The 13,306-nt window shown below is 37.9% G+C and overlaps 1 protein-coding gene across 1 annotated transcript; it reads left to right on the forward strand.

Moving 5' to 3' along the window:
* The first annotated feature begins 416 nt into the window (after positions 1–416).
* marco (macrophage receptor with collagenous structure) lies at positions 417–12,225 on the forward strand. Its single transcript, XM_066686651.1, has 17 exons — positions 417–602; positions 1,880–1,978; positions 2,363–2,472; positions 2,654–2,777; positions 3,056–3,127; positions 3,695–3,757; positions 3,877–3,966; positions 5,080–5,124; positions 5,234–5,314; positions 5,412–5,474; positions 7,903–7,998; positions 8,077–8,121; positions 8,229–8,282; positions 8,375–8,410; positions 9,542–9,610; positions 9,703–9,864; positions 11,814–12,225. The coding sequence occupies exons 1-17, from the start codon at positions 488–490 to the stop codon at positions 11,942–11,944; spliced, it is 1,455 nt and encodes a 484-aa protein (XP_066542748.1). The 5' UTR covers positions 417–487; the 3' UTR covers positions 11,945–12,225.
* The last annotated feature ends 1,081 nt before the right edge of the window (positions 12,226–13,306 follow it).

The following is a 13,306-nucleotide window of genomic DNA, read 5'->3' on the forward strand; positions in this document are numbered from 1 at the left end:
ATAAGAAAAATAATAATGATTGAGATTCTGTACAGTCTTCATTAGTAAAATGGTTAAAACACGTACAGTACGAGATATTTTAGTGTCTAAAGGGGGTCAGTTATGCAACTGACCTGTGATGACCTGGGTATTAAAATGACCTAACGTAAGTCTTTAACGTTCTAAACAGTGTTGAACGTTAAAAACCTTCTTCCACTCATTTGTGTCTCTACTGCAGAACAACACTCTTGAGTCTCACAGATGTCAGAGATGTTCTACGACTTCCACTTTCAGAGGACAAGCTTTTAAGGAATCATCACAGTCAAAACCTTTTATACATCTACGTACAGTCAGATGACTTCTATTTTGCAGAGTCAGCTAGTGGTGTTGTATTTAAAGCAGGAAAAAAAGTTAGAATGTGAGTTCTTTGTGAGTACACATGCGTGTGTGATAGTGGTGTGCAGTTACAAATCTTGTCATCTCTTGGCCAGTGTCTGTAGGGGAGCAGATGGAGACAGCACTAGTTGAGAAGGACAAAATCACAATTTTAAGCAAAGAAAACCCTATCTATGACCTTGACATGCAGTTACACAGCACAGGTCGCTACGAATTCCAGTCCAGTGGTGAGTAACATGCATTTTACCTAGTGTATAATGTGACAACATATTCATATATGTGCAACTACAGAATTAAACATTTTAAGCAAGTGCCATATTCATTGCACTGTGAATATGACATTCGTTGAACCAGGTGCAAATGTGATGTACTAAGGGTTAAATGTTTATTCTAAAGTCAGAAGAAAAGTGTATTGCTCATATGTTGGTCTTTTATAATCTAAAATATTTCTAATATATCTAAATATTTTTAAAAAATCTGTAAAAAATTACGGTAAAATATTGGCAGCTGTGGTTGCCAGAATTTTGTCGTAAAATATGCGGTAATGTTTTTGGCAATCATAAATTTTACATTTAAGGACTGTTTTGTTTACAGTACATTTCTGTTAAAAAACAGATATACACTGTAAAAAACATGGTATTTACATAAAAATAACAAAGAAACATTGTTTTGCTATAAAATTAACATGTAAATTGTGTGACAAATTAGAGAAAGGAGACTGAGATATAACCATATTTAGATCTAGCCAAACTGCATCCTGTATTCAGCCCTTAAAAGGAGATATTGCTGAAACGACTAAAGAAATGTTCAGTATCTGGGTGCCACACGCGGAACACAGGCTGATGGTGAACTTTCCTGACGAACACACATCTCGACATAACATGCACAGAAACACACACAGTGATCACCCCAATGCAACCCAAAATCAGTAAGTCTCAAAGACAGAAAAAAACAAAGAAACTCTGAAAATTACAGAAAATATGGAGAAGCAAAGCATGCTGGGAGCTCCCTAATGAGTCTCAGCTCCTCCCAGTCCTTGGACACTTGTACCATCCCTAATGGTTTGTGTGTTTAACAGTGAAATAATGTATATTTAACAGTAAAGAGATGTAAAAATTGTCATGGTTTTACAGTTTTCCACCGTAGAATTCACAGACATTTTTTACAAAAAAATCCATCTAATTAGCTAATCACATTAATTTATTGTCCGTAAGCGCTTATCCAATTCAGGGTCGCGGTGGGTCCGGAGCCTACCCGGAATCACTGGGTGCAAGGTAGGAATACACCCTGGAGGGGGCGCCAGTCCTTCACAGGGCAATACACACTCACAAATTCTAGATAATCAAAATCTACTGAAACTCAGGAGACAAGAGTCCTGGGTTATTTTTCTCAGGACATATATTTAAACAGCAAGGAGAAAGATTTTTCTCTGAATTTTTTTTCCGTATATGAGGTTTGAATTGAACCGTTCTGACAGTATACCCTGCTTTTGATTCGTCTGCAGATGTGGAACCTAAAAAGCCTAAAAGGACATGCTGTTTACCTGCTATTATAATATTTCTGATTCTACTCACAGGAATGAATTGCTTTCTGGCCTACAAAGGTAAAAACTGCACACTGTAATTTATAAACTGCATAAAAAAGTAACACAACTTTTAATCAAATCAACTACTGCATACAACAAACCTTTATCTGTGATACTTTTAGAGATAAAGTAAAGAGTACCAGAACACTGGTATTTTTAACATTTTTTAAAATTGGATGCTTCATATTCATTATTCATCTTTAGTATCAATCTTTTGAATATATTGTTAGCAATGTGTATTCACTCTCTTGTGCCACTGTGGAGCCAGTGAATCTTACGACTCATACTTAATTCCAATGTTGGGCCATTTAAAACCTACTTTTTCCAAAAATACCTGCTCTCCTCTGTTAATAGTATAGTCCAGTAATACATTGAATGCATGTTTTGTTTGTGTTTGTGTAGTTTTTATGCTCGAAGCCTTGGTTAATTCTCAACTGACTCATGATTCCAAATCAGAGCAACTTAAATCTTCCTCAAGTGCAAGTCATATGGGAAGCTCCGCTCTTGATGAGGTACACACACACACACACATACACACACACACACACATACACACACACACACACGCACGAGTCCTTGTATATGTCTTCTCTATTTCCATATTTCAGCACTAGTATCAGGCCAATACATATAGAGTATCAGTATTGTTGCACACACAAATGTCTCACTTTGGGAGCTTTGCATGTCTAACAGGACTGCGTGTCCAGCTTGTGTGGAGAAGACATGGGTTTGGAGTCAATCATGACAAAGATGGACCTGCTTAATTACACAGCCCAACATTTAAAGGACCAAGTGGACAGCATCAACCAGAAGAAAGGTGGGACCTTTACAAACACACGATTTACATACAGTATGCACTTTAAGCTCTATTACAGGTGCTAGATTATTACACAGACAACAAATTATTAACCAAATCTTTTCATTTTGGAGTATTGTTAAAATTGCAATCAATTTTGTTGTTGGCATAAACAGGAAGGACAGCCAGGTAAAAATACGCAGAAATTAATCTGCAAAAAAATATTTTTAATAGAATAAAAGTCCTACAATTAAAGAAATAGATTTATCAAGATCACTATTTTCATTTCTGTTAAACAGCACTTCCTGGACCACCGGGACCACCAGGACCTCAAGGACCAGAAGGACCTAAGGGGGCAATTGGGCCCATAGGTGAATTATTTAAATTGTGCTCATTAATGCACTGCAGAATATCATCAATATTCATCAAAATCACTACATCTCTTAGCACCACATTTTCAAAAACCCATAATCAAAAATCTAGTATTTTTCTCTGTGCACCAAACTCAGGCACTGGGGCCTAGATTTCTATGTCACTTAGAGTCTGCCCTTACACCTAACTCTAACCAGCTTTACATATAAATTTAATATTGAACTCAAATAAACCGCCTTAAGACAACCCAACCTTTGTTCACTAAAATGCATACAGCTCCCCCTGCTGCTGATCTAATTCATGGGCGGTACATTAAATCCACAGAGCTCTCTTACTGGTCTTTTAATTGATTTTGGCTTTTTTTCTCCTGAATCCAGGAGCAGCACCATATTAAATGTGATTTAGCTTGATTTCCAAACCAAAGAGCACAGCAAATATGACATGCATTAACACATTTGACCTTATTACTGAAATCTGTATGAACTGATTCCTAATCACACATAACGTACTTAACACTGAAAAATCAACTTACAGATAGTCTCTTTCTTTTGCCTTTTTTCTCTCAGGTCCTGCTGGTGCCAAAGGATCAGATGGAAAGCCAGGACCACAAGGAATTAAGGGAGACTCGGGTTAGTGTTTAATGTAATGGAAAACCTCTAAGGTCATCTGGAGATTTGTGTTTACTTGTGTTTATATTTCCAGAACCAATGTACTGTCACTTTATTACTGAGTGAATGTTTGTGTGCAGCTTTGCCTGGAGTGCCAGGAGCCAAAGGAGAGAAAGGAGAGGCCGGACCAACAGGACCAAAAGGACCACCAGGGAATGCAGGCCCACCTGGTATTAGAGCACAGCAAATTACATATATTGACACATTTGACCTTATTACCGAATTGCATTCTGATGCATTCTTGATCAGCCACTTTAAATAGCAAAATACAGCTCCATCTCTTGCTCTGCATGTTTTGTTTGTTACCTTTCACCTTGTTCTTCAATGGTCAGGGCCCCACAGGATCCCTACAGAGCAGGTATGATTTAGGTGGTGAAATATGCTTAGCACTGCAGTGACACTGGTGTGACGTGGTGGTGTGTTAGTGTGTGTTGTGCTGGTACGAGCAGAGTTTTTAAACACTGTATCCACACATTGTCCGCTCTGTTAGACACACCTACATTATTGATCCACCTCGTAAATGTAAAGACAGTAGCTAGTCTGTTGCTGCACAGTCTGTGTTGTTTGTCTTCTAGTCACCTGACCCCATGATTAACTAACTTTACAAGCTGTCAGAATATACTTCAGTGTGCCAACCCCAGCATATAATATACATCTAGGGTCTTCACCTACATATCGTACAAGATTTTGCAGAGTTGAAAAGACATCGTAAGTTGTCCCCCGCCGAATATGTATACGACTCGCCTCCATTGCCCACAACCCTTGCCAAGTGATGATCTGCTGCTCTAGATTCTCCCAACGAAGCCACTGGCCTTGTTTTGTATGTGACACTGCTGTTGCACATTGTGCCTCTTCTTCTAACATGTGGCCTTTTTTTTGTGAGGGCCAAATGTAGTGTGATGGTGGTAGTGTTGTCTCTGGAGTGGTTGGGGAAAAATACCAAATAAACAATATTCTTAGGAAGGTTTCTATGAGTTCTGCAGCAACAGCTTCTTGTCTGGAAAACCTTCCAGAAGCTTAGATGGTAGAACATTTGCTGGTATTTAGCCATTTGAATATTCTTGAGATCAGGTACCGACACAAAGAGCCTTAGTGAGGGAAGGTACTGATGTTGAATTATTCCCAAAGTACCTGATGAAGCTCCATCACTCTAGAGAAAACGCCTCATGTGCATCTGTTCCAAAGCATCCAAATTCATTTAATCTTTTTTCATTTCATTCTTACAGCTGGTGTCACTTTCTAAAGCTCTCCACATTACCCTCTCTCCCTTTAATTCTCTCTAGGCATCCAAGGTATGAAAGGAGATCCAGGGCAAATAGGAGCACAAGGTATGTTCTCAAGTGCTTTTAAATTACCCTAAAAATCATAGCTCCCTCTATATTTAAATACACAAACTCCTAATTATTAATATACTGTCACTGTCACTAATTTCTTCAGGTATTCCTGGCCCAGGAGGTAAAACAGGACCATCTGGATCTCCTGGAGCTCCTGGGCGAGATGGACACACTGGACCTTCAGGTAATTCAGAAAAGCGTTAGTACATTTTCACCTAAAGTCAAGCAGTAAACATTTTTCTCGTTCTCCAAGCTGAGGTTTTGTTTCATCTCTGCTGTAGGAAATCCAGGATCAAAAGGAAGCCCTGGTTTACAAGGTCCACCAGGCCAAGCAGGGCCGGCAGGTGAAAATCCTTTTCATCACCACCATTATTCTTTATTTAAGTTTGAGTGTTCGTTCTGGTGGCGTGGGGTGGACCTTTATTTACACTGTAGCCAAAAGCCACAGAAAGGGTTTATAAATTAAGCAGAAAATTCAATTTAAAAAAACAAATATGTTTAATTATACTTTACAAAACAATATAATTTGCAAACAACAAAATAACAACAAAAAAGCTAAATAGAAAAAATACATAAAATATGATCTAAAACAGTTAAAAACAGGATTAAAATAATTTGATATATTTTAGATTTTAAAAAGCCTAGAAAAACAACAAAAACAAATGACAGCCAAATTTAAACTACCCTGTTCCAGCTCAATGGAGCACAATAAATCAGGCAGTTTTACCCAGCTTTTGTGCAAACTGTGCTTCGTGCTGAGGTATTATATCCTGGTATATTACAAGATATAGACAAGATAGTGAGGCCATCCCATTCTTTCATACGGAATGCAGTTATGAGCAATGCATGGCTAAACATATTAAAACTCCAGTCAGGAAGACAGACAGGATCCAGGATTTACAAAATACTTGCTGAGGCATTTTTTAAGTATATTACCATATTAAAGACCAGACAGGAATTTAGCCTCCACCTTCATTTTCCTGCTGTGTATGGGGTGATTAATTAGCCAATATATTGCCCAAGTGAATATATAAGTTTAAATGTCTTCCAGACATTCCAATGCACTTATATTCAACTACTGCTTTGATAAGGGATCCCTTAAAGTAAAAATGTAATACACTCCTTTCAATATGAATGTGTCTAGAAAACAGCATAAACTTAGTTTTGTCTGCATTTAAGAACAATTTATACACTTACAAAATTCATGACTGACTCAAACATTGTTATCGGAAAAAAGAAGAATGTTCAGTGCTCAAAAACAAAGTGTAGGGATGGCAAGCAACTTTTTTTTTCCAATTCCAAGATAACATCCACGACTTACACAATTAAGCTGTTACTCCGGAAAGCTCATCCTTAACTGCAAACATTCATTCACTGATACATTTCCTTTAACCACTTCATCATATGCAGGGGTCCAGAGCCTACCTTGTACAGGGTGTCATTTCATTGTATGGGCTCGCAGTCACACAAATATTTTCTCACACACACACACTTGGGCAATTTTGCCAATCCATTTACCAACATCACAGACAGAAAGCTGAGGCAAGGACCCCAGGACCCTAGAGCTGTGTGACACTGACAGCGACGCTACCATTTGCATGACTGCACTGACAACTGCCAAATTCTTAACATTGAATTTAACAATGAGACCCCTATAAACCTGAGTGACACGAAGAGTTTTGATTTGAGTTTGACTGAGTTCTACTAACACAGGGGTCGGCAACCTTTACCACTCAAAGAGCCATTTGGACCCATTTCACACAGTAAAGAAAACACTGGGAGCCACAAAACCCTTTTGAAATATTAAATGAAATAACACTGCGCATAACAGGGTTTTTTGCCTTTGTGCTATGTATAAACAAACTATACTGTGTTTCATTTATGAAATTAATGAATGACTGCAGAGAAAATGAAATAACATTTCTGCATTCAACAAAGCATTTTTAACACAGAAAAAAGACGTTGGGTTGACGGTTAATTAAAATACTCAATATCTATTTGAGTCCTTGTAGTAATGAAAAAAAACGCCTAACTTAAATTATCCACTGGCTGCAAACAAAAACGCTGTCCTCTCTCTGCGTGCCGTCATTATTTTACTGGCGCCGTGCAGTCAGCGGTCAGAAAGTTCAAGAAACCACACACTGGCGGGTGTCGCACATTGGAAGTTGTGACGTATATTAAGAGCGACAAAAATATTTTAAATATTAAATATTAAAATATTTTAGATGTTACAAGATCGCCATAATCTTCATAGAATTACATTTTGAAAATGAACGAACCAAAATAAATTAAAATTTAATTAAATAATAAATAATTATTTTCTAAACCTGAGCCGCATCAGAGGGATCGAAGAGCCGCGGGTTGCCGACCCCTGGACTAACAGATTAAAAGCACATGCTTCAAAAAAGTGTGTTTATAAGGCGTCATTCTACCAAGTGTTCAGACACATCTCTAAACTCAGGAGACGACTAACTACCTCATCAAAAGTGCTACAAAATTAACTGATTAACTCATTACAAATGAGCTTCTGTGGTAATTCTAATAGTTAATAATTTCAGATGAAGTTTAACAGACAAGCTAAACTTCATCCACGTACAACAACTTTTGTTTTTTTTAACACTCTTATCACTTAAAAATGTGAAACTTAAAACTGCGCTTCCCCACAACCGTCTGTGTTGCCTTTAAAGTCTTAAATCTTTGGTTTGAGTGGATTGCATTTACTTTATTTACATACACTGATGTGGGCCTAAACTGCTTCTGCTACCATCCCAGGACCCCCTGGACCAAAAGGCTCAGCGGGGACACAAGGTCCACGTGGAGACAAAGGATCAGCTGGAGAGAAGGGTGACAAGGGCGTTACCTCTGCAGGTAGGAACACAGTAACCACGCATTTTATATGGATAATAAACAGGTCTGTACTTTACTATTGATCTGCTGTTTTTTCAGGCTCTCCAGGTGTTCCAGGACCAAAGGGAGAAAAGGGAGTTCAAGGTAAAACAAAAAAACAAAACCATCTAATGTGAAATCACATCATAGACACACATTTATGGAAAGACGCACTGTTGCAAATGCATAATTATATTGTAAATACCACACAGGACTTAATGGTACACCTGGTCTTCAAGGACAGAAAGGCAGTAAAGGAGACACTGGTAAGATTTTCTTTAAGAATGAAATGCTGCTTGATTCATAATCTTCATTGGACACTAAAGAATGATTACGTTTCTCCCTCTTTCTCTCATAGGATCTCGTGGTTTGCCAGGACCAAAAGGGGATATAGGTATGAGTGTGTGTGGGTGTGTGTAAAATTACAGTACACTTAGAAAAAAAGAAAAAAAATGTATATATATATATATATAATTATATGCAAATTATATTAGATTTCAAAATATATGAGATTTAATTTTCCAATTTTTAAAAGGTGATTTCCCCAAAAAATTTGGGATATTAAGTAAAATGCAATTAAACAAAAATATATATTTGTTCATTTCCATAAACCTATATTTAACTGACAAAATATACACATTTTGAATGTTTACATTGACCAGCTTTATTGTATATTTTAAGTAAACAATTTTTTATTTGATCTCTGCAAAACCCAAACAAGGCAGAGTCAGTGGTAAAATACAAGTGAAATGTTTAAAGAATACTTAAGTTGCGCTTTTAGAACAAATTCCATTAAAATGTAATGAATTTAAAGGTCTTATGAGGACCTCAAGGCTCAGTCTTTGAAAGCAAACAGGAGTCACGGCTCACCACTTTTTGTAAAATTTCATTAGACAATTTTCTAACAGTTAATAAATTCCCAATACAAAATTGCAATGATTTCATGGCTTTCACCATTTACCTTACGTAATACTGTGAAGAGATTCAGAGAATCCAGAGAAATCTCAGTCCATGTAGAGCATGGCTGGACACCATTTTTGAATAAGTGTGACCTTCGAGCCCTCAGAAAGCATTGCGTATATGTTCACATGGGCTACACATTTGGGGTACATCTGAAACTACTGTCACTTTATCAAGAAATGCACCCTGAAACACTTGTTTGCACAGAGGAAGCTGTACATATTCAGTGCAGAAATGCTGTCAAATGATTCTGGGCCCAGTCTAATCTCAACTGGCCCAAAAGACAGTGGCAAACATGCAGTGGTCAGATGAGTCCACATTTCAGCTTCAGTTCTTTGTACCAATGAAGAAAGAGAGTAAACTAATCTAAACTGTTATCAGTGATGAAGCTGAAATGCCCAGGGCATTGGTGACTTGCGCATGTGTGAAGGTACCATTGATGTGATGATGGCATATATCATGAAAACAGTGACCACAGACAGTTGAACAGGGAAGTTTCTCTGTAAAAGCACTGGAATATATCACAAACAATGTTACAGTGTATGGCTGTGTTTCTGTCCTCCAGGTCCTAAAGGTATGAAAGGGGAGAAAGGACTTGCTGGCCAAAAGGGAGATAGAGGCGAGTCAAGTAAAGGTGGGTATCTACTCTTTGCGTTTATGTTAAATGTACATACACTGTTAGCTGCATGGGTAAATTGTGTCTTTCTCTTTTGTGCGTCTCATTAGTGGTGCGCCTGGTGGGCACTTCAGACAGAGGCCGACTGGAGGTGTTGCAAAATGGAGAGTGGGGGACAGTATGTGATGATAACTTTGACACTCTAGATGCTACAGTGGTGTGTAAGATGCTGTTCTTCCAGAGAGCTACAGCTGTGTTCAAAGCAACACCAGGTCAGTCACTACCAGTCTTACAGCAACCCCTTATTCAACAGTTCTAGTAAAGCGCAAGGGTTTGATCAAATTAGTGTATTTGATATGCAAATCAGATTATACACAGTAATGCACAAATGTCTTAGAAAAAAAACACAGCTGATTTACTTTTAAACTATTGTTTAGGTGCCTTAGACTTGTGCATAAGCTGGTAAACTCATGGAGACCATAGATATTAGGAAGGGCAGTTATATCACATTATATACGTTTGGGCAACTTTTCTTCAGACCTGCTGATAAGACTTTACTTCTGTCTTCGCAAAGGAAATTGAGATGTTATGAGTTGATTAAATGTACAATTTCTTTTCAATGCCTCAAGCCAATACATTCATTTGTTCAAATTCAGCACCAGTACAGCTGCTTTAACAAAGGAAAATTGGTTCAAATTAGGCAGTGTATGATAAATACAACTAGTCCTGGTCATACACAAGGAGATATTTGGAAGGTGTTAATTGAGCATGTTAATGTGCATATGTTAATGCTTTATTAATGTCTATTCTAACGTAAGCATGATTTTTCCCTGAGCAAAAAAAACATTTATTTCTCAGTAAAGTAGCATTTTCTGTTAAAACTTTACTGAGGGCTTTTTAAAGCTAGCTATAATAATGGGCTCAAGCTGATTTCGCACAAGGAGCAACGGAACCATTCCACAACACTTGTTTTTTTCAAACCGGATGCAGCATCAAGAGGCGAAAGTTTTATCATTTTCCCTGCATTTTCCCCATGATGATACCATCTACAAAGTTCTTTACTATTACTATTTGTAGATTTTTATCTGAATTTCATCTTTAATTTTATTTACATTTAAGCAAAGCTTTTAGTTTGAAATATATTCAACAATATAACCCTGACTTGCCGCCACATCAGGCTGTTGGTCTCTTTACTTGTAAAAGGTCAGGGTTTGAACTCTTAAAGTGCAGATCCAATTTAAAATGAATTTGTTTGTTGGCCCAGATTGTGCACTCTATATAGAAATTCTAGACTGCTGCGTACAGCATCCATCAAACATAGGAACTACTCAAGGGCCGCTGGCCAATAGAGGGCACTAGGGTGCCACCCTCCCTGGTTAAAATATACAGGGTGGACCATTTATATGGATACACCTTAATAAAATGGGAATGGTTGGTGATATTAACTTCCTGTTTGTGGCACATTAATATATGAAAGAATCAACTTTGAAAGATACTTTGAAAGTTGTTCAAACCAAGCACACCATTGTTTTTCTTGTGAAATTCCAAATAAGTTTGATGTGTCACATGACCCTCTTCCCAATGAAAAAACAAAAGTTGGATCCAAAATGGCAGACTTCAAAATGGCCGCCATGGTCACCACCCATTTTGCCACAAACAGGAAGTTAATATCACCAACCATTCCCATTTTGTTAAGGTGTATCCATATAAATGGCCGACCCTGTATATGCAATGAATTTAATAAAAAAAAGTAAAGATATGTTAGATATGTTACAATATGTAACATAAAATACATAAAACACATTGGGGAAAGGGAGCTTATTTCCATTTATGCGCCTACTGGGCAGTGTTTCCACATCTGCTCTGCTTGAAGGGCCAACATCCATAAATCCTGTTCAGGGCAAGATCAATGCAGGAGCACAGCCAATCAAAAACTGTTGCTGGAGAGCAATATGCACGTAGTGACAAATTTAGCCAATCAATGTCCTTGAATCAGACTTCTCTGGGGCTCAAATCTTCTCATCCCTAGTAGAGTCAGTCAGCGGACTTTATTTAAAGGTGGAGACCTCAGACTGTTCAGTGGAAATAACTCTTTTGCAGTGGTTTTAATGTGGAAGGGTTGCAACAGGTGGGCAGATGTGCAAATGTCCTCTTTATATCACCAGTAGCGTAATCAAACCCTGACTGTTCTTTGTACAATACGTTCTGGGTGATGTTTTAGGAACTGGACGCATCCTGCTGGATGATCTGAGGTGCACAGGGACAGAAAGAAGCATCTTTGACTGTCCACACAATGGCATAGGAATACACAACTGTGACCACACTGAAGACGTAGGACTGAGCTGTACATAGGTGTGAACTGCAATACATGAAGCATGGAAGTACTATATATAAATAAACAGCTTTTCTGCACTGAAATATTGTAGAAATATTCTATATTTAAATATGTTTTCTCAGGATGATCTATGAAAATAAACTGAACATCGCTGTTGAAATAAACTTTTACAAAACAATGGCTTGAATGTCACAAACTTACACTGGACATCCAAAAAAACAGCTATTTTTTATTTCAAATGTATATTTCAATTTTTATATGACTTGAAGTTAACTGATGTACTGACTTTTTTATACAAGCAAATAAAGTTTATGATTATCATATAATGAATTGATTTGACTGATATATTGTCCTTATTCTCTCTTTCCATATTTAATTTCTTCTTGCACCTCTCTCCCTCTGAAGTCCAGAAACTAACTGTGGGATGCTAAACACATTAAACGCCAAATTATCATTCTGAGGACTTCTCAGTTTCTCACACTCCTTGACATCTTCCCTGGAGAGCTCCTCCTATTCACCGTCTCTAAGGCTTTAACATAACATCTATCTGTCTGTCTGACTGGCTATGTGCTAAAGTCCTTCATTAAAGTAGGGGTCTGGGGGGGGGGGGGGCTTATAGGGTCACTCTCAGAAGCACAGAGTGTGGGTGGAGTGGAAGGGGACACTAATAAATAAATGATAGAGTCAGTGAAGGAATAAATAATAAAAGAGAGAGAGAGAGGGGGACAGGTGATTTGAGGTTATACCGCAGGCAGCATTCATATCAAGCTCTGCTCATGTGAATAAGTGCAGAGTGATTATTAGGTTGCCTGTTGGGTAAAGCTTCAGTGTGACTATAGAGTGTTCTAAGAATAAGTCAATTATAATAGACTGTTTTTTTAGTGTAATGAAGCAGAAATCGTTATTTAAGTGCTACACTTGATTTAAGTGCCTGAGAGAAAGTCAAGTAACTGGTGCTAGACTAACAGAAGGAATGTAAGGAGACGGGTCCTGCTGTTTGAACCATAGCTGGCTAAACGACCGTCATAGCACAGACCATGTTCCAGCAAACTGAAATGCCATTCAAATATTAATTACACAAAACAATATAATCTGTAAGCACAAGGTTGAGTGAAGGCATCTTTCCTTTCTCTCCGTTTTAATGTACATCTTCATTAAACTCACCACTGTGGTGGGTTACTGGGCTTGTGTATATTTTTCCCTCCCGCCTATTTTCAGAGTGTGACATCACCAGTCGGTGTGCTCCCACAGTGCCCCCTCCCTCTGACTTTTTTAATGCAGATGAATGAACATTGGCCTTGTATTAGCTTATACAGACATAGAACACAAAACATTACATAGGGCAGTTTCTGCAGAGCTAAGCCCAGTGTAGCAATAAC

The sequence above is a fragment of the Hoplias malabaricus genome, chromosome 12 (genome assembly GCF_029633855.1).
Source record: "Hoplias malabaricus isolate fHopMal1 chromosome 12, fHopMal1.hap1, whole genome shotgun sequence".
NCBI classification, from domain to species: Eukaryota; Metazoa; Chordata; class Actinopteri; order Characiformes; family Erythrinidae; genus Hoplias; species Hoplias malabaricus.